The 19104-nt window shown below is 37.9% G+C and overlaps 1 protein-coding gene across 1 annotated transcript; it reads left to right on the top strand.

Moving 5' to 3' along the window:
• Positions 1 to 32: 32 nt before the first annotated feature.
• On the top strand, positions 33 to 6307 carry LOC111330329 (RING finger protein 145). The gene is made up of 3 exons (XM_022935170.2): positions 33 to 260; positions 2177 to 3481; positions 4017 to 6307. Exons 1-3 carry the CDS (start codon positions 98 to 100, stop codon positions 4307 to 4309), a joined length of 1761 nt encoding a protein of 586 aa, XP_022790905.2. The 5' UTR covers positions 33 to 97; the 3' UTR covers positions 4310 to 6307.
• Positions 6308 to 19104: the final 12797 nt, after the last annotated feature.

Below are 19104 nucleotides of genomic sequence, written 5' to 3'. Positions count from 1 at the left end.
TGGTCGACTTCACTAAAGGCTCTGAAGGAGTCGTCATTTGTTTTATTATCGACTGTCACATGAAGGAATTCAATGCCCATCTTGCTAAATAGCAAGAATGGAGCCTTCAAATTTATGGTCTTCAATGAAGACGTACTATTTTAGATACGAAAATATCATTTTAAGGGTACCATTCTGCTTTGTCTTACAACTGGGTACTTATTTTGACAAGATTGTTCAAGATTCAAGCGAAGGCTCCAGACCATTGCATGAGGTTGCAGGTATGAACGTACAGCTTTTTTGTTACTCCATGGCCACTGACCATAAGTAATTAATAAGATGCATTTGCGAGTCATGTGATTATCTCTGTATAATATTCTCCACAAAATTGACCTCTAATTCTATTTAGGATGCGTCAAATGCTTTGACCAGATAGCAGTATGAGAGCAATCTGAGTCAGGAAGTGGTGTTTTGTTGAGTCAGTTTAGGTTATAAAAATTATGCTTCTGGTTGAATGTATGACGATTCATATGAAAAAATTATTAATAAAAACACATTAAGTTCGTTTGGTTCTCACTCATGCTCTATTGGAAGACAGTCTGCATGGATGTCATCACCAACTTAAGCAACTTTTTGCTACTTTATTATTAATTTTCAAACAAACAGGTTTCATGTCATGTTATCATGCACCTGTTCCGTAATAGATTACAAAAGACATCAATAAGTGGTAAGAATGAAGAGGTCAGTGACACACTTAATGCCATATTTTTGTTGGGTGTCCGGTCTTTTCGTCCAAGTCTTTTCGTCCAAAAGTATTTTCACCTAAGTCTGTTCGTTTACTTGTTAAGTCTTTTCTTGAAGCAAATAAGTAACTCTTAGAAGGCTAGATAAGGCTCTAGATAGAACTTGTTGCGAGCCGCCGCCATTTTGGTTCTGATGCCTATAGTCACCAATCTTCATTTACGAATTCAACGTCGCAAATTTTACGATGAATACGCAGAGAATGAATGAAGTTGTACTGCAATATATTTTATTAAATAGTGGCAAAAGTAAAGACTTGCTTGCCGTTTAATTATTTCACGCGAAAGAAATGGAAATATAAGGCTTGTTGTTAAGCATCTATTGAGCGTGAAAGGGCAACGAAGTGTAACATTACTACATGAATGGCTCACAACAAGTTCTTTCTATAGCCTTATCTAGCCTTCTAAAAGTTATTTATTTGCTACGAGAAAAGACTTATAACAAGTAACAAGTAAACAAACAGACTTTGGTGAAAATACTTTTGGACGAAAAGACTTTGGTGAAAATACTTTTGGACGAAAAGTCTTTTGGAGGAAAAGACTTGGATGAAAAGACTTTTGGACGAAAAGACCGTAGTCCTTTTGTCGTTACCCATTTTGATGACATCTGTGAACTACATCATGTATTACTGAAGAACTGGTTGCACGTGAGGAGGGAGGGCTCCTTATTCTGTTTCATGTGCAGAGTCACATGTAAATTAGAAAGTACTTCACAATAATTTTATATCAAAAATTTAAAAGGGAAAAATTCATATCTAGCTGAAATACCCGCCTTTCTGAAAATTCATGTGTCGCATACTAATTTAGGCTTTATCAGGCATCGTGTGAATCGTTTGCCGCCTCCTACGGTAATTGATCTGTAACAAACAAGATTGGATATTAAACTTTGTTAAAATCCTTTTTACCTAAATTGATTTTAACTGTTACATATTAATCAGTGTACATTAATTAGTTATAGCCATTTACACCTTAACCTCAGTATGCATATTCTCCATACTGTCCTCTATACATTTCCTAAGGTGCTGACGAGGAGAATTTGTTTAAAATTCAAGAGGCTCTTTAGTTAGTGATTATCTCCTTGATTCTCCTGTCCTTAATGTGTGATTCAGGGATTATGTTTTAAGTAGAAGTAGGGCTCAACACTAATGGTAGCCAACTAGCTACAGACTAGTAGAAATTCAGTTTTGGCTAGTGGTTTTTTATTTCCATCAGCCAGTTTGGCTAGTAAACAAACTGAAATTGTCATAACATCTAAGTTGTCACTAGCCACTTGGCTAGCAAGTTGAAGAGGTAGTGTCGAGCCCTGACTAGTTAATCTTAGGGGACAAAGAGTTCAATTTCGTCGACCTCAGGAATCATGATGAATCAAACTTTATACCTTTTACATTGCATTGCAGCTGTAATGTGTGGTCTTGTTGGTACAATTGGCATAGTCACAAACTTGAGCTATCTCCAGAAATTCTTCATTTGGTTGATTGAAGAAGTTGTTCTTCTCATTGCATTTGCTGCCATTGTAGCATATAGTCCTTCAGGTGCTAACAAAGATTTCGTATGGAGCAGTTCAAATCCAGATGTTTCATCTCATCTTGATGCGACTTATGGCTATTCATTCTTATACACCCAGGTTTTTGTTGCTGTAAGTGTAGCCATTGTTCCACGCAAGTGGGCAGCTGTTAGTGCCAAGCAAACTGTTGGAATTTTCATCATTTTCCCAGTGATCATCCAGCTTCTATCACTCCCATTTGTCAAAGCTTCTTCAATTTTGCGAGATGTCTGCCTGGGTTACATTGTATTTGCTACAGTAATTCAAGCGTACAAAGCTTGTCTTGGCATCCTCCAACTACTACAGGAGGTTCCAGGGCTGATAAAGAATACATTCAGAATTGTAATCACTTTTGGATGGTTAGACCTCTTTGTATACCACTGGAGAAGGGTAAACTTAGGTCAAGTTCTTATGATAACTTGGCTAATGAAATGTTTGGCTCTATTCAATCTTTTGTTGATTGGAACCCGTAGTTTTCCTGTTGCTTTTTCTGGAAGTTTAGTTTATTGTTTTGACAGCCTTCTGGATTTGGCAGGAGCAAGTCTGATTGTTGGATTTGTGGCAAATCTTATCTTAGACTTCACTAGCATGCTGATAAAAGGAAATATTGAGCGACCAGTGGAAGACCGTCATCAGGAACAATGGAACAATAGTGTTTCATTTTTTCTTTTGAGTGTTCAAGTTGGAATTGCAAGTGTACCCACGCAGCAACGCCTCATGCTTATAGGCCTGGTATTGTTTGTCACACTCTCCTTGTTTCTGCAGTCTGCCTATGAGCTTGCAGAACCAGCTCTCATGTCATTGGGTGCAACTTACTCTGGTGTTTTTACCAGCAAACACTTGCGTGCAATAGGAGTGTGTGTCTTGATTCTGGTACTTCCTGGATATATGATAGTTGTTCTCTGCCAAATGTTTACTTTTGACGCATGGTTGTTTGTTATCATATCCAGCAACCTGGTGACAATTGTTCAAGTGATGGGATCACTCATAATTTATGGACTTTTTGTGTCCAATGTACACTCAGAAAGTCAAATGAAGGATCTAGATGACTATGTTTATTACATCAATGCTGGCTCAAAGGTTTTTGAGTTCCTAGTTGCCGTGGTTGTCCTTGGATACACTGCATGGGCTACCTTAACTGGGGAGTGGAACTATATTGGTAAGAATCTTTACCGTTAATGCACTGTACTAATTAAAATTTAATGTACTAAGTTATTATTAAAACTAGTTACATATAAAATTATGAATCATTGTTGTATTGCACTGCTCAGAGGTAGCTTGAAATAATATTTTGGACAAGTGGTAAATAAATTTAATTCATGTAGATAATCTTACCTTGGCTATTCAAAAAGTATCAATCTTGTATTTTGTTGACAAACAAAATCATCAATTTTGCAGAATTTGACAATGACCAGACCTCAAGCAGGGAAATTTTTTGTGAAGATTTAGAATGATGAATTGAGATTAAGTTAACTCTTTAAATCCTAAGGGTGATCAGTGTCTAATTTATCCATAAAATGCTGTTGAACTATAAAGATCATGAAAATAAAGCAAAAAGGTTGCTGGCCTAACAAGCTCTGATTGTGAAATGAATTCTCCAAGTCAGTGCTAAAAAAAATGTATAGATGAGAGTATAGAGAAAACGGATACCGATATTAGGGTGTTAAGAGTTAATTAGCCTTTTTCCTCCCTAGGTGCTTTGGTGATCTCAATGCATGCTTACTTTAATGTCTACAAAAGAGCTCAAGAAGGATGGAACAATTTCCTGTTACGACGCAATGCTGTGAAGAGACTCAACTCCTTGCAATGGGCCACTGATGAACAGTTAGAGCACCTAAATGATGTCTGCTGTATCTGTTATGAAGCATTAGATAGGGCTAAAGTTACTAAATGCAATCATTTCTTTCACAGTTTGTGCCTCAGAAAATGGCTCTATGTGCAAGACAAATGCCCTATGTGTCACGCAGACATTTTACCACAGGACTGACTATTACCTGTCTTGCAGCGCATGGCTGCAGTTGGTTGAAAAAAAGCACCAACATCATAAATCATTTCATGAGTTATATGCCCTCTACCACATCCAAAACAAACTTAAGTTACAATCTGCGACAAATTCTGCAGACCCACTTTTTAGGAATGATTTAGAAATGCTAATTGAATGCGGTTTTCCGTATTATGCCCTGCCCCCCCCTATCACTCAGTGCTGTACAATCACAGAGTGCAGCATTGTAAAAGGGGTTGGGGGGGGGGGGTGGGAAGGTGAAAGCATAGGTCTAAGGGATAACAGTGTTATGCTGTTCCAGAGTGTTAGGATTTCAATGGTAATGTATCATTAATTTTTGTTGGAGGTCATCATTATCCTATACAGCGTGCAATGTCGTTGTGAGAATTTGGAATGTTAAAGAATGAACTTGCACAATTTTGGCCCAGCAGTGAATTTTGAGTGTATTAGCTGCTGACCATGAAATCAAACTTGGCAGTCATACAATTTCTGATGAGTGACTCTTTCATGTATGTTTGATAATTTTCTTTGCTTCAATTACCTGGTTCTAATAATTGTGTGTTAATTTTCTCAGAGCAAGTGGTAAACTTATAGCCTCATGTTTAATGCATGGGGACGGTGAAAAGGGTTTGTGGGTTTGTGTCACCAATGCAAGGTGCCTGACAATATGACACATGCGGTGATGATGACCTGTTTTGGATGTTTGTCTCGTCCTTCTAATATTTATTTGTAGCTTATTAGCCTATGAGCAGTCCTTCCTCATTAAAACTTCAGTACAATCGTCTCTGTCTGTGGGAAAGTTTGAGACTTTTAAGTGGTCTGGGCAAACCTTTTCTAACTCCTCTCAAATCTTCCTGCAGAGGGAGAAAAGCTTATCTTGCAGCACATATATGATGGCCTGCTCACAGGCTAGTAGCTTTGCAACGTTAGAAAAAAGAACATGACAACAGTCTATTTAAGACTGAAAAGTGATACTATTTTGTTAGCCATGAAATTGAGGATCTTATTCTTCAAATTTCACTGCACTATTATTTTGTGCTAAAACAGAAGTTGTTCAAAAGTCACTTACAATTTTTCCTGTCACTAACGACTTTTATGATACATTATATTCAGCAAGCACAGTGATACGCTGTGTAACTATATTCATATTTTTCAATTGAAGGTCTTAATATTGTGGTCTTGCTAAAAGCGTATAATTATTTAAGGAAGTTATATGACAGTCTCCCTTCACTTTTAAAAGCATAAGAAATTTGATCACTGAGGTTTAAAAGTTAGCTGCATTCGAGTTTATTTTTTAAATTCTTCAAAGGGAAGGTGTTTATGAGTCAGCTACAGGGTACAAATACACTGGTGTGTGGGTAATCATTACACTCAGTGTTCATCTGCACACACAGAATAAGAACTTGTCAGGCCTATTTGGGCACATAAATCTTGTCTTCTTGAGCTAACAGTATTTTATCTTTTACCGCATAATTAGTTTTTATCAACTGAGTTGATAAATAAATGTAAATTGGCCATTGTAAGGCTGGCATTCCAAGTGTTAACTATTCTCAGAGAAAAAAGAATGGCAAAGCTAGATAGAGCAGCTTCAGAAGCTCTTTACAGTTGCTAAATTACTATATCAATTCAGTTGATAAAACTAAATCCTCTTGAAATATCCTCACAAACACAGCACCACAGTTTCTTCAAAAAAGTTATCCTTTCTATCATTCACATGTACATTGACACTTTTAAGAAAAATAATAGTCTCACCTGAAGATGAAATTCATAAAATTATCCAAGAGTGGCCTCGTATTGTAATATCCCCTTAATGACTATTTACATTTTACCATCTGACAATGTTCAATTTTTACTTGCTGATGCTTACAAAGTTTGCAGGAGGAAATGAATTTACTACATTATTTTAATGTTAAAGGATAATGATATTGTTCCAATTGTATTTAAGATATTTTAAAAGTTATTAAAGATTTATGATGGTAAAAAGTTACAAATTTAGTGATTATAATTATTATGGAAGTTTGGTGGTGTTGTTTAAGTGGCCCAAGTAATAGAAAAGCAACGCTATTCAAGCTGCTTATGTGACAAAGTAATATCTAAGTTTTATGATAGATTTTTAATTCCCAATAGGCATTTACAGTTGTGTACTTAGTTGCCAAGCCTTTGATTTGGAATGAGGCTGAAGGTGTCCTTGTTGAGATAGAGACCAGTATCTAGTTAGCATGTTGATAAACTAATTTACAATTGAAAGACAGCAGAATTTGTATTTAACCAGGTCACCCTTGGCCTCACTCCTGCCCAAAGGCTTGGCAACCAAGCCGGCAACTGTAAAATGGACTGAAGTCACTCTTGTTGGACAATCAACTGTCCGGATTATCCCGATAAATTATGTTAGGACGGTCATGACGTCATGAAGCTATTTTTAGCGGGGAAAATGGTAGACTCTCTCACGCAGCCAGGCCGAGAGGAGTCATGCGTTCGTCTTTAGCCCCTACCCAAAAATTTCTTGCGCGAGCATTGAGGAGGTCGTTTTTGTATTGTATTGTATTGTAATCTTTATTTAGACACGATCAATTCATCAGCCTATCAAAATACATATCACATACGCTAAGATATTTAAAATTAAAACTACATACTATAACACTAAAGCTGTTTTCCGTGAATGCCGTGCGTTAGACTTAAAGAATGTCATTGATCTTACTTTTAAATAACCCCAGAGACTCTGTGTTCCTTATATCGCGTGGTAAACTGTTCCATAATTTGGCGCCATTGTAGCTAAAGCTTTTTCTGTAATAATTAGTGCGCGGTAGTGGAACATTAAGCTTATTTTCAGAGTCCCTGAGGTCATAAGCAGAGTCACGCCACGTAAACTTGGAGCTAGCCCGTGCAGACATCGAAACATCATGGTGGCTTTATGGATTTCCTGCTGGCGTGCAAGATTTTTCCACCCAACGTACGTTTCCGGGACAAACGTACGTTATTCGTGCAGAAGTTTGAAAACGTCTAAAATGAACGATATCATTGTTTTGGTAAAGAGATAAACTTCCGCCTTGCGGTGGGTAAAGACTTCAATGGATCAAACTTGGTAGAGAAAAGTTTTACCCCACGAAAAGAGCTTTTTACTTGAGGAAATAGACTAAGGAAAAATTATGATTGGGATCAGGATTGGCCGGTTTAATCCGTCGGGATTACGGGATTGAGAGAAAGTCTTAATCGGGATCGCGAGACTGAAGAACCTTGTTGAGGGCCCTTTAACATGTGATGTTACTATTTTTTTCTTATTTTTATTCAATTATGCGATTCAAGGAAAATTCATTACCCGACGAGGGAACTCCGCGTTAACTTGGGCTTAAAACCAATTAAACCCGCAATTCCATCCTCAGGCAATGAATTTTCCCTTAGAACTACGCAGAAGCCGTATGTGTTCGCCGTCTCTTACGGCAACAAAGCTTATGTGAACAGCGTTGAGTTCAAAATGGAAAATTTGATCATTTACCTTAGGGGTTTCCGTTCTCAAACCCTGCAAATTTTGGCGATTTCACGCTGTTATTTTGCAGTGTCGCTAAGAAATGTACAAAGTTTTAAAACGCTACTTGCCGAGCTATTGTTCAGCCAATCAGATCTTTTGTTTTGCCACGCGCGTCCTCGTTGCCTTCGCCATCGTGGTTTGTTCCGTAATGTGATAAGCCCGGGGGGGTTTAGGATGGGCTCTAAACTAAACCGAGGTTAAATAATTATGACAGCAAGGTTTTAATGTTCATTTCTTCTTCCTTGCTTCATTTGCACGTGGCTCAGTTAACTTCTTGCCTCAAAAAAAGGACTTAATAACTTTCATCAAGCTAAATATAGTTTACACACAAAAAAAAAAAAAAGTAAAGTAAAAAGTGTCCTTTCCAGCTGAATCAAGCATTAAGGTTAAGAGTAGAGAGGAAAGGATCACCAGCAAAAGCAGCCTTTGATCGTTAACCAAATTCTCCTCGTCAGCACTTTAGGGAATTTATAGAGAACGATATAGAGAATATCACCTGTATACTGATATTATAGCTTAGAGGGTTTATAACAAGCCTAGTGATAAAATGGTTCGTTCGATACCAGAGTGTTGCCGCTATGATGGTGATGAAACAATTAAAACAGAACTGTCACGAGCTAAGGAGGCAAAAACTCGGCTCTTGCCTAAAAGCAGTCTCCATTATAGAGGCGCCACTCTTTTATTGCATACAAGTTTGATATTAACCGTATTTCACATGGGCCTTCAACACTCGCTGATCGTAAGGGAATAGTCATTCTGTATTGCCTGGAGAGTGGAGAATTTTTTTATGGGGGGGGGGGAGAGGGTGGAGTTGGGGGGTCACCTGGTTTTCAGGGAGAGCAGAGGGCGGATCAGTATGAAACGCCATAACTGTCTTATGATATTTTGTTTTCTTATCCGTGGTGCTTTTCTTATCATCTTCGGTGCTTGTATCATGATATTCGGTTCTCTGGTTGCTATAATCGGTGCCAGTCACCTTATACTCAGCTCTTTATCCAAGGTACTCGGTACTTTCCACCTTACACCTGGTGTGAAAGCCATTATACTCATTGCTAACCGCTTTATACTCGGTGCTTGGATCAGTTTTAGCGGTGCAGCTTTCTTTATATTCGGTGACTCGTTTGTCATGCTCTGTGCTTTTTCCATAGTCAGTTTGCACCTGATTTGTGGTCAGTTTAGTATCTGGTTTGGTGCGAACGTCTTGCTACCCGGTGCAAACAACTTGCTATTCGGTGCTCAGCGATTCGGTTCATAGAGCATTATATAAGGTTCATAGAGCATTATATTCGGTGCCTTTGCAACATCGTATTTGCTGAGCCAGTATATCTGGTCATCTAAACTACTCCAAAGCACATGCTCGCATCGTATTCGTGAGACTGGTCGCCAGAGCCCACGGTTGAGATTGATCACGTGGTCACCGAGCGGCTACGGTCAGTGAACATGTACGATACATGACGTACAGACCGATAACGCGCCAAGAGCAATTTCTTCTCGCCTTCGTATAAACCGTAACCTTACAGGTCCTTTTTATCTATTAAATTTATGGATGACATACCTCGAGAACTGAATTTGGAAACTGTTAAACTTCCATGTACCAGCCTTTGGGCGAGAATCGATGTTTGCTTTGAGATTTCATCTGTTTTGTGTATCGATTGATCATCTACTTTGCTGCTTTTGAAAAATATCTGTTTTCTGTTGCTTTCAAGTCGTCTCCTTTTTTGCTTTGTGGAAATACCTTGTACACTACTTACTTATCTGATTTAAAGTACCGTAATCTGCTTTATATATTACTGATCTGATTTGCATATTAAAAAAAAAAAAATTGCGAGCACCCACGGAACCTGTGCCTAAGTTTGATTTTGGGTTAAGTCTAAGAGCAACTCGATATTCCAATACCACACCCCTCTCCCTCGACTCTAGAAACCCTCTAACTCCGTTTGCAATGCTTATTTCTTGCCTAGGCCTGCACTGAATATAGCTACAGACTTTCCACTTTGGCCTCTAACATCTGTCTTGTATCACTCGATTCTTTGAATGATACACAGGGATTACTGACTTTCAGGCTTCATGACATCATATTAGCAATTTCTCAGTGAGATAGGGAAGTCGTCTTCCAAATAACATTCAAGCACTGACTTTGGAACATCGAAGGCAGGAAGTCCGAGAGCACTTGGAAATTTCATTAGTTGTTCCACACCAAACGTTACGCAGGCTATTCTTAAAGTCATTATGTCGCACCGATATTGTAGGCCGAGTTCCTTGAGTTCATGCAGGGGCAGTTTACAAACAATGTCAGGCGATATTTTTTCTTTTTGAAACCGATCTAACAAACCGTCCATTTTCAATTTTCTCAACACCGAAGATATAGTTAACATGGTCGACATTTTGTGATTGGTGTATATACGTCATGTTCGCTGACCGCAGATATCGCCAATTCTCGTCCCAGAGCCGCTCGCTGATCACATGATCAATCTCAACGGTGGGCCCTGGGGACCAGTCTCACGAATACGATGCAAGCATGTGCTTTGGAGTAGTTTAGATGACCAGATATACTGGCTCAGCGAATACCATGTTGCAAATGCACCGAATATAATGCTCTATGAACCGAATCGCTGAGCACCGAGTAGCAAGTTGTGTGCACCGAGTAGCAAGATGTTCGCGCCAAACCAGATGCTAAACTGACCACAAATCAGGTGCAAACTGACTATGGAAAAAGCACAGAGCATGACAAGCTAGCAACCGCTAAAACTGATCCAAGCACCGAGTATAAAGCGGTTAGCAGTGAGTATAATGGCTTTCACACTAGGTATAATGTGGAAAGTACCGAGTACCTTGGATAAAGAGCCGAGTATAAGGTGACTGGCACCGACTATAGCAACCAGAGCACCGAATATCATGATACAAGAACCGAAGATGATAAGAAAAGCACCACGGATAAGAAAACAAAATACCATAAGACAGTTATGGCGTTCCCTAGATCAGTCGTTGCCAACAGAGTATAAAGGGGAACTATTGAAAATTGTATGCCAACTAACTGCAAATGAACGGAGTAATAATACGGAGGAATATTACAGAGCCTCATAAGGGCATCATGTAAATCTTCACACGCCTCTCAAATGCACAAACAGGCTTTGATGTTAAAACCAAGAAGTTATGCATTGAATCTTTGACGAAGACTTTAAACTATTTTACATATGTCTGTTTTTTTTTTTTAATTAATTTTTTTTCTTGTTTCTTTTCATTGGGATCGGAAGATAAGTTAATCAAGATAAATTAGAAGACTATATGTATGTTACAACACTTTCCACCCTTGTCTCTCTCTAACTCACGACTCAAACTAGGTTTCGTTCAATCACAGATAGGCCGATCGCTTTTTATCAATATGTTATCATTTCACAGCGAGTGAAGTAAAAGGCAAAAATCAGTGACCTTCCTTGTCTGCACTTTGAAATACTTCTAAAAATTTGGTACTGAATGACCTTACATCAGCGTTAAAAATCAATTGTTCCAGCATTGGGTTACTGTCTTCCGATAAATCGAAAGAAGATTGCTGTCGGTTGTTCGTAGCGCGATGATTTTTTACGCTGGCTTAGCGGGCATTCGAAACTTTTCCAACATCGCTACCGCATTTAATTTCTTACAACAGTAGTGATTCTAAAATTGTAACTTTACTCAGATGAGTACACGTCTTTCACTGCATTAGTTTATTTATACATAATTACTTATATCTTCGTACAGTGATAATTTTTCTCTCTCAAGTCTATGAAAATGCCATGTATTAAATACATTACTTAACGAATTAGAAACTAATTTACGACACAAGAATTGAATTGAATTCAAATGACAATGAGCATATAGTTAACGATACCCAGAAAAGAAACAACTTTTAAAACTAATCACGCTGCATAACAAAAATAAGGATTCACGAATCAAATCCAAACATGATTATCGTAACCGCTACTGTATTATTATTGATTAGGAATCGAAGCTTAGAACATATAACACCCGTTCTTCGTAGACTACACTGGCTACCAGTCAGACAGCGAATTAGTATAGGCACTCGCATGGGGCCGAGTAAAATTAAGGATTAATATCACGCGTGTTTTCAGAAGTTGCTGAAAACACAAGTGATATTAATCCTTAATTTTACGATGACCCATTGCGATTACTTGTTAACGAAATTGAGGGGAAAATTACTGAATTTCTGAATGCACTCTTCAGTAATCAGTCGCAGGAAGCCATTTGAAGTTGACAGATAATCATTGGCCACAAACGCAAGAATGATTTGAATGAAATTTTACTTTTGCACAGATACCAGGACTTTGGATAGGCTTTTGATTTTAGTTATTTTGATTTTAGATTTTAGATATTTTAGAGCGCTGGACTGTTGTGCGGGAGGTCGAGGGTTCGAGCCCCGGCCGGACCAACACTCAAGGTGTTAAAATAATTGAGAAGAATATGCTGCCTTTCTATAACATCAAGAAATGGTTTATATATTCTAGTCTTCTCGGATAGGGACGAATAAATGGGGGTCCTTTCTCCTGCAGGGTTGGGGTAGGAGACGTTAATTTCCTACACACGAGATTACTGTGTGATGGATGTCCTCCCCGGGGTGTGATGGGTGGGTAAAAAAAGGGTTAGGTGTCGATGGGAACGAAAGTTCTGTTCCTTTCTCCAGCCATTCCCGTGGCGAATTAATTAAACTTAAACTTAAACTTAAACTTAAACTTAAATCATATCTCTCCAGTGATGCCTGCATTACTTTCAGGCAGTTGGGCTCATATTCATCCCCGTTTTCTTTTCGTAACTCGGCATAAAACTGCACCAGTGTTCGGCATCGCTCTCGTACTCTTCTAAATTTGCTTGGAAGTTTCTTTCATTCGCCTACTTTTTAAAAACGTTCTTCCAGTATTCCGTGTTCTTCCTCGTGTTTTCGTTTTCACCCTTGTCTTTTAATTCTTCGATATATTCCCCGTCAACTATCTCGAAAAGAGACGCCATTTTTACAGAAAATCTTCAGCAACAACTTTTCGATAGTATAAAGCTGTTGCTAGGCAACTCGAGTACCAATATTGAGCTAGTAATTTTGCCCTCTTCTCAAGAAAAATTAAGGAAAAAAAATACTCTCTTCATTGACCAATCAGTATTCAGTATTATTTCCCTCTATTTTATTACATACAAAACACTACTTCTTACGCGTACAAAGCACTAAATGGCATGGCGCCAAAATATATAGCAGATCTCCTTCAGCCCTATACTGTCCAACGAGGCAACTGACGATCTTGTTAAACATATCAAACTGTTTCCCCACTGCGATGGACATTTGTTTTTGTCGGTTCCAGCCTGGCGCGGCCGCTAACCCAGATGCCCTCCTGAGCAAATTTTCAAAATGGCGGACAAGCCAAAGAGAGAGATAGGAGAACCAAAGCGATTCTGCAACGAATACGCAGCATACACCCCTGTTAAAAAGGTCATTTCATAGAGAAAAGATACAAAATTGAATGATATTGAAGTCACGGAGGTTGACAAACCCAACAAGAGACTGAAAATTCACTACATTGGCTACAGTACACGCTTCGATGAGTGGAGACCCTTCGGGGTTCTGTCATCGTGTACCGGTTCACAAGAGCCAATACAAAAGACCAAACAATACACAATGGCTAACCGATAACTCCTAAACAAAGAGAGAACAATGGTAATTCCCTTGTGAACCGGTACACCAGGACAGAACCCCCTTCGGGGACGGTGAAGCATCTGAATATTTTCCTTCGAAATTGTATAGATTAGTAGGCTGCAACAAAAATTTATGGGACGACGTTTAGGGTAAAAACAGCAATCAAACCTAAAAAAAATGTATTTATTCCGACTCTTTCGGAAAATAACTTTACAAATCTTACTTGTTTATCTCGTAAGTAAACGATGGTAAAGCGCTTTCCGAGCTACTTGATTCTTCTCCCAATGCTTTCACGCATATAAAACAGGAAACGAGCAAAAGGAGGAAGTTGTGGCTGTTTTGACTAGCCATTTGACGAGGTTCAATCTGCTCCTTGTTCGACAATTTACATATCAAAACAAAGGAAATTTGTTCCTCTCTTTGATTTTGGCGGTACAGTTTCAATTTGCGCTTGCGTAAGAGAGAAATCGCCCAAGACTCCTTGCTCGGTCTTGTTTTGACCACGAACGCCTTCTTAATTTTGACGGACCCGCTCGGGAAAAGGTGAAAATGACGAGGGAAAAACTTTACTTTGTAGTACGAAAATACACAAAATGGAAAGCCATGATATTATAGTTCAATATTTCGGTGGTACATTGTTAACTTTTTATACAGAGAGTCGGCAAGATGATATAACATCCAAAAATCGCACTCGATTTGAGTGGGCCGATGAAGTGGGCGTGGTCACGAAATTCAGTAAGAGACTATTTGTACCCCGTGAGTTTGATATGAATTCTCCTTGTAACACCAAAGTCAAATCTCAAGTTTTACGGAGACAGATCTTTTCAAGTTGCTGCACCTAGGCTCTAGAACTCCCTAACCGATGACATAAGATACATCCAGAGCCCTGCTGTCTTTAAAAATAAGACTAAAGCACGCATTTTTAAGGCTTTTATTAGTTAGTTGACTACCTTTTTTTTCTTTTTATTGTACATCTTTTCCTTAGTTAATCTAGCAAGTCGATTGTATCTTATTTTATAAATTAACTTTTACGACTGTTATATGCTTTCTTTAATAACTTAAATGTTTTTTATCTTTAGAATTACGATAAATGTAAAGCGCCATTAAGCTCACGGAACTGAATGGCGCTATATAAATTCTTGTGTTATTATTATTACAGTTTCTCTTTTAGCGCCGAGATAACCATTTCCCACAACAAAAACAACACTAAGAAAGCAAAAAATACAACTCTGGATAGAAGATTCTTCTAATTCTTGGAGAAGTCAAGGAAGGAAGAAGAATGACCATCGACACTGACGATTAAAACGGACTGCAGAACTTAACGACTTGAAAAAGAGTTGAGATCGTTTAATGACGTGCTAAAGCACAATGCAACAAGCTATCAGGATCATCGCTGATTTTATCATTTGTTTTCTATTCGCATTCTACCTTTAGCACTTTTACAGGAGGACGACCTTGACTGCTTTCTTTTTGTGGGTCACTCTCGCCGCGCATATTCTGTTGGGCTCCCTCTGGAGACTGCGTCCTTGCTCCTTTTTACGCAACATTTTCTTCGTGGCATCACGAACCTGAGGACATCAGCTCAAGAGGAAGAAATCTACTGATCATTCAAGGGAAAGATATGAATTTTTTGCCGACGACCTGTCCAAAATTTGGTCGTCAAGGAAATGTGAAGTCTTCATCACGTAACAATCGAAAGCCTAAACTTCTTAAGGGTACCTTTAGGATTAGCCAAGACATTCAGAGACTATTTGTAAGTTAGAAAGCTTAGACGCATAGGGTTCTCCTCCATTTAAATGAAGGTGAGATTTCACAAACTTCAATCCCTGGCTGAAAATAATTTCAGCTGAAAGCGAAAATGAAATGAAGTTGCGATGAGCAAAAGTTTTTAATTTGAAAATTCAAATCCCACGCTTTGTCATCGGTAAAGAGAACTTCCACCGCCCTATAGATCAGTCAGATAGAAAACTTGTGACTTGGTCAATGACGTTTTCAGCTTTCTAGGCAGTTTTTCTTCCCATGGATTCTATGGCTGTAAAACCTCAGTTTTTGCTTCGCAACACTCGACGGAAATTTGCTCTTGGTCTGGTATACAAAAAGGGGGAACAAAAAGAAAAGCATCCAGAATAAGATGGGCTTTTACACTTACCTGATCATCAAGTGCACAATGACAGGTAAAGAACAGAATACCCTAATATTTGAAAGATATCCCGGTTATTTTAAGCAAGTTGCATAAAAACCGGGTAACAAATCATCTGCGCAATCGAGAGTTGTATTTTATAACACTACAACTGGAACAATTAAGTTATCTATAGAATACTCGCTGATCCCACAAATTGCAAAGATAACCCTCCGAAAATATCGTATAGTTGACTGGCTCATTCGTTTATGCTTTTTTGTGAATAAAATTTAAAGATAATGAGTCAGTTTTCCCTACCAAAACTTGTAAAAAATGACTCTTGAAAATCTCTCATTCTCAATCCCTTTAACTCCTTTAAGTTTATGTCATATGAAAAGCAACCAACAAGTTTGAAAACAAAACTCTTCCATACATTCCGTCATGCAGTTTACCTGAATCGAATTCAAGAACACAAAGGCATATTCCACAGCAACATGAATATCAATGAAGAAACCCAGAGCAAAAGGTTACACGCAGCAATGGAAGCAAAGCGAAAATAACCTTAAGTCCTTTCCTGAAAAGAGTAAATTACATGCATTTCATTATTTCCTTTCATTACGCAACTGAGGGACAAAACAGTTATGTTATCAGTCCACTTACACATTGAAACCTCATACAACAATTTTCAGGTGAGTGAGGCACAAAACAAATTTGATGACGGTAGTTTTAACCTAAGAATTACGTTGTTTCACGAGTAGCCTTCCTCGTTTCCAATTGTAACCAAATCTCAAGAGGCGTGTATCGCCAACCGTCAAAGTAGAAAGCCTGCCAAAAGAGGTAAAACGACACGTCGACGTGATGCCCGTGAAAACAACACGATTTTAACGTCTGGTGCGCCTTATCACTCAAAGTCGTGCTCGTTGATTTGAACTGAAATTTTAAGCTAAAGAGAAAGTTCCCTCTGCATTTCGATGCAATTCAACTTCAAATCGACACTAGAGCGTTTTCTGAAGGAGCACTTTCCAGGTCATGCTTCAAATCATTAGGATTTTTTATCACATTTTTAAAATTTTGAACATATTTCACAAAAGGCTCTAAGATTTGGATTTCTGGTCTTTAACTTGTAAACAACATAGATGAACTTATGGTCAGCAATGCAGTAATTAATCACATCAGACTTGAAACCTTGGAGATGTTATTGGTCAGAATTAGGTCTATGAAAGTGTTAGAATGCTCCGAAGTTCGTGTAGGCGCCTTAATAATGTTGCGAAAGTTGAAGGATTGAAAGATACGTTTCCATTTATTACCATTACCAGTACGAGAGAGCATGTCAGAGTTGAAGTCACCGGCGATAACAACGTTTCTGATATAATATCACGATGAAATTACTTTTACAGAGAGTTACACTATTGTTCCTATAACCGATTAAAATTCAGAAACAATGACTCTTTCCACATCAATATCTTGTGAAAAAAAAAAAATTTAAAAAAAAAAAAGAAAAAAAAAAAAAATTTCTTGTGGAATCTTTCAGATCCTGCTCGGAATTACGACTGATGCCCTGTCAATCTGTTTATATAGCAATGAGAATCTAAAGATTACTGTTTTATTTCAGTGGAAAGTTGGACTTAAATGGTTTTTTCGTCGCGAAAGCCATGAAGAAGGCGGGATAGCAGTGGAACGAAGTTTTTGGAGAGGAGCGTGCATTGCGAATTTCCTGAATGCTTTTACATCAGTTGCCAATTCAGGCCTGCCTTCTTTCGAAATAGCAATTATTTTTTGCATCGTCACGATTATTTAGATATTACTTTGACTTTTGATGGAAACAATTTTTTTAGCAAAGCACAACAAAGTATTCTTCAATCCAATCAGAGCAACGTTTCATTCGGAAAGCTGATGCGCTTTTTTTCCAAAGCAAGACAACAAAACAGTTTGAATCATAAAACCAAGACAGCACTGTCAGATGTGTGGCAGCTAAACTGCGATACCTGCTCGGACGATAAATACGAAAAGGCAGCTACTCGAAATTGGTAACATAATTAGCAAAATTAGCATAATTCAATTGAATGAAAAAAGAATACGATGAGCAAAGCATCAGAAAATTTAATTCAGTATGAGCACGAAATCGTGTCGCACATTTCGCTAATTGTTTTGTTTCATGATACAGAACAGGAACTCGAGCGAAAGAATTGGCATGGGCAATACCGGTTGTTGGTTTCCACGAGCGATGGCTTCTAGAGGATCAGAGGATTGTATGAACATTTATCATTTATTACTTGTTTAGTTGCCACAGATTGATTATAAATTTTATTCGAAGCCAAGCAGAGAAAGTTTACAGTTGCATCTGTTTCAATGCGTAGATGTGATTAAGATATTAAACACCACGCAGATATTAAAGCTCCTGATATTTTTTGCGTAGTAAACTCCGTATTTTTTAATACCACCATCCGTCTAGGCATCAAAGGAATTTATGCCTCTTTAATTTGATCTCGGAGGGTGAATAAAATATTACAGTTTAGACACACAATAATTCTTTTAGTGCCATCTCTACATTTTTCTTGCTTTAGTTTTACTACAGTAACTCCTAAGGTGATGCAACCATACTTGAAAGCTATATAGAAACAGAATCAGTGTACGCATCGCAAATATCTTTAAGCTTGTTTCCCGTTAGGTTAAGCGCATTGTATGTTTGCGGAATCTCATTATACACTGTAAATCTGAGATGCCGAGACTATTTTCCTCGCGAAGAAGTTAAAAACCGTAAGATGATGATGTTAGTAGAATATTATCAATTTTTTAAGACACTGCCGTGCATAAACTTTAACAGGACTGAACTTCTCTGAACCACATTTTGACACATGTGACAAATGAATAAGAACAATTTAAATTATCACAATATTATGAAGTAGTCCTTGAGCCAGAAAAGAAGAGTGGTCAAGAGATTCTTGCGTCTGAACACGTTATTTCTCCCGCACCTTTCGATTACATTTTCTCCAGTGATGTAATTTCCAACGTTCTCTTATTCTTTTCTGTATTTCTGCTTCAGTGTGAACGCCAGAAACGTGTCTCGGTAAACAATTTACTGTATAAAAAACATGAACATATTGATATTGTTATTGTCCCTGCGAAGAAAGTCTAAATGACTCTTAAAAAATAGTATGGGAAACATCGTTAATTAGTTGTAAAATCTCTTATCTTCCTTTTTCAAGGATGAGGCAAAGTTTTTGATGAGAGGCCGAAGTAACCATAAATTTCTCTATCAACTCTTCAAATGGAAAAAAAATGGAGAGGTAGTAATAAATAATTGTCATGTTTGAATTTCTCGAATGCAAAAATTAACACTCTTTCTTATAGAATTGAAATATCCATCCTTCAGTCCATTCATTTTGTATCACTGACAGTTAATCTTATCTTTCCTTGTATCGACATTTTAACATCAAAAAGAAATAAATACCTGAAAAATA

This window comes from Stylophora pistillata, chromosome 1 (assembly GCF_964205215.1).
Source record: "Stylophora pistillata chromosome 1, jaStyPist1.2, whole genome shotgun sequence".
Classification (NCBI taxonomy): Eukaryota; Metazoa; Cnidaria; class Anthozoa; order Scleractinia; family Pocilloporidae; genus Stylophora; species Stylophora pistillata.
This window is presented reverse-complemented; position numbering and strand designations above follow the sequence as displayed.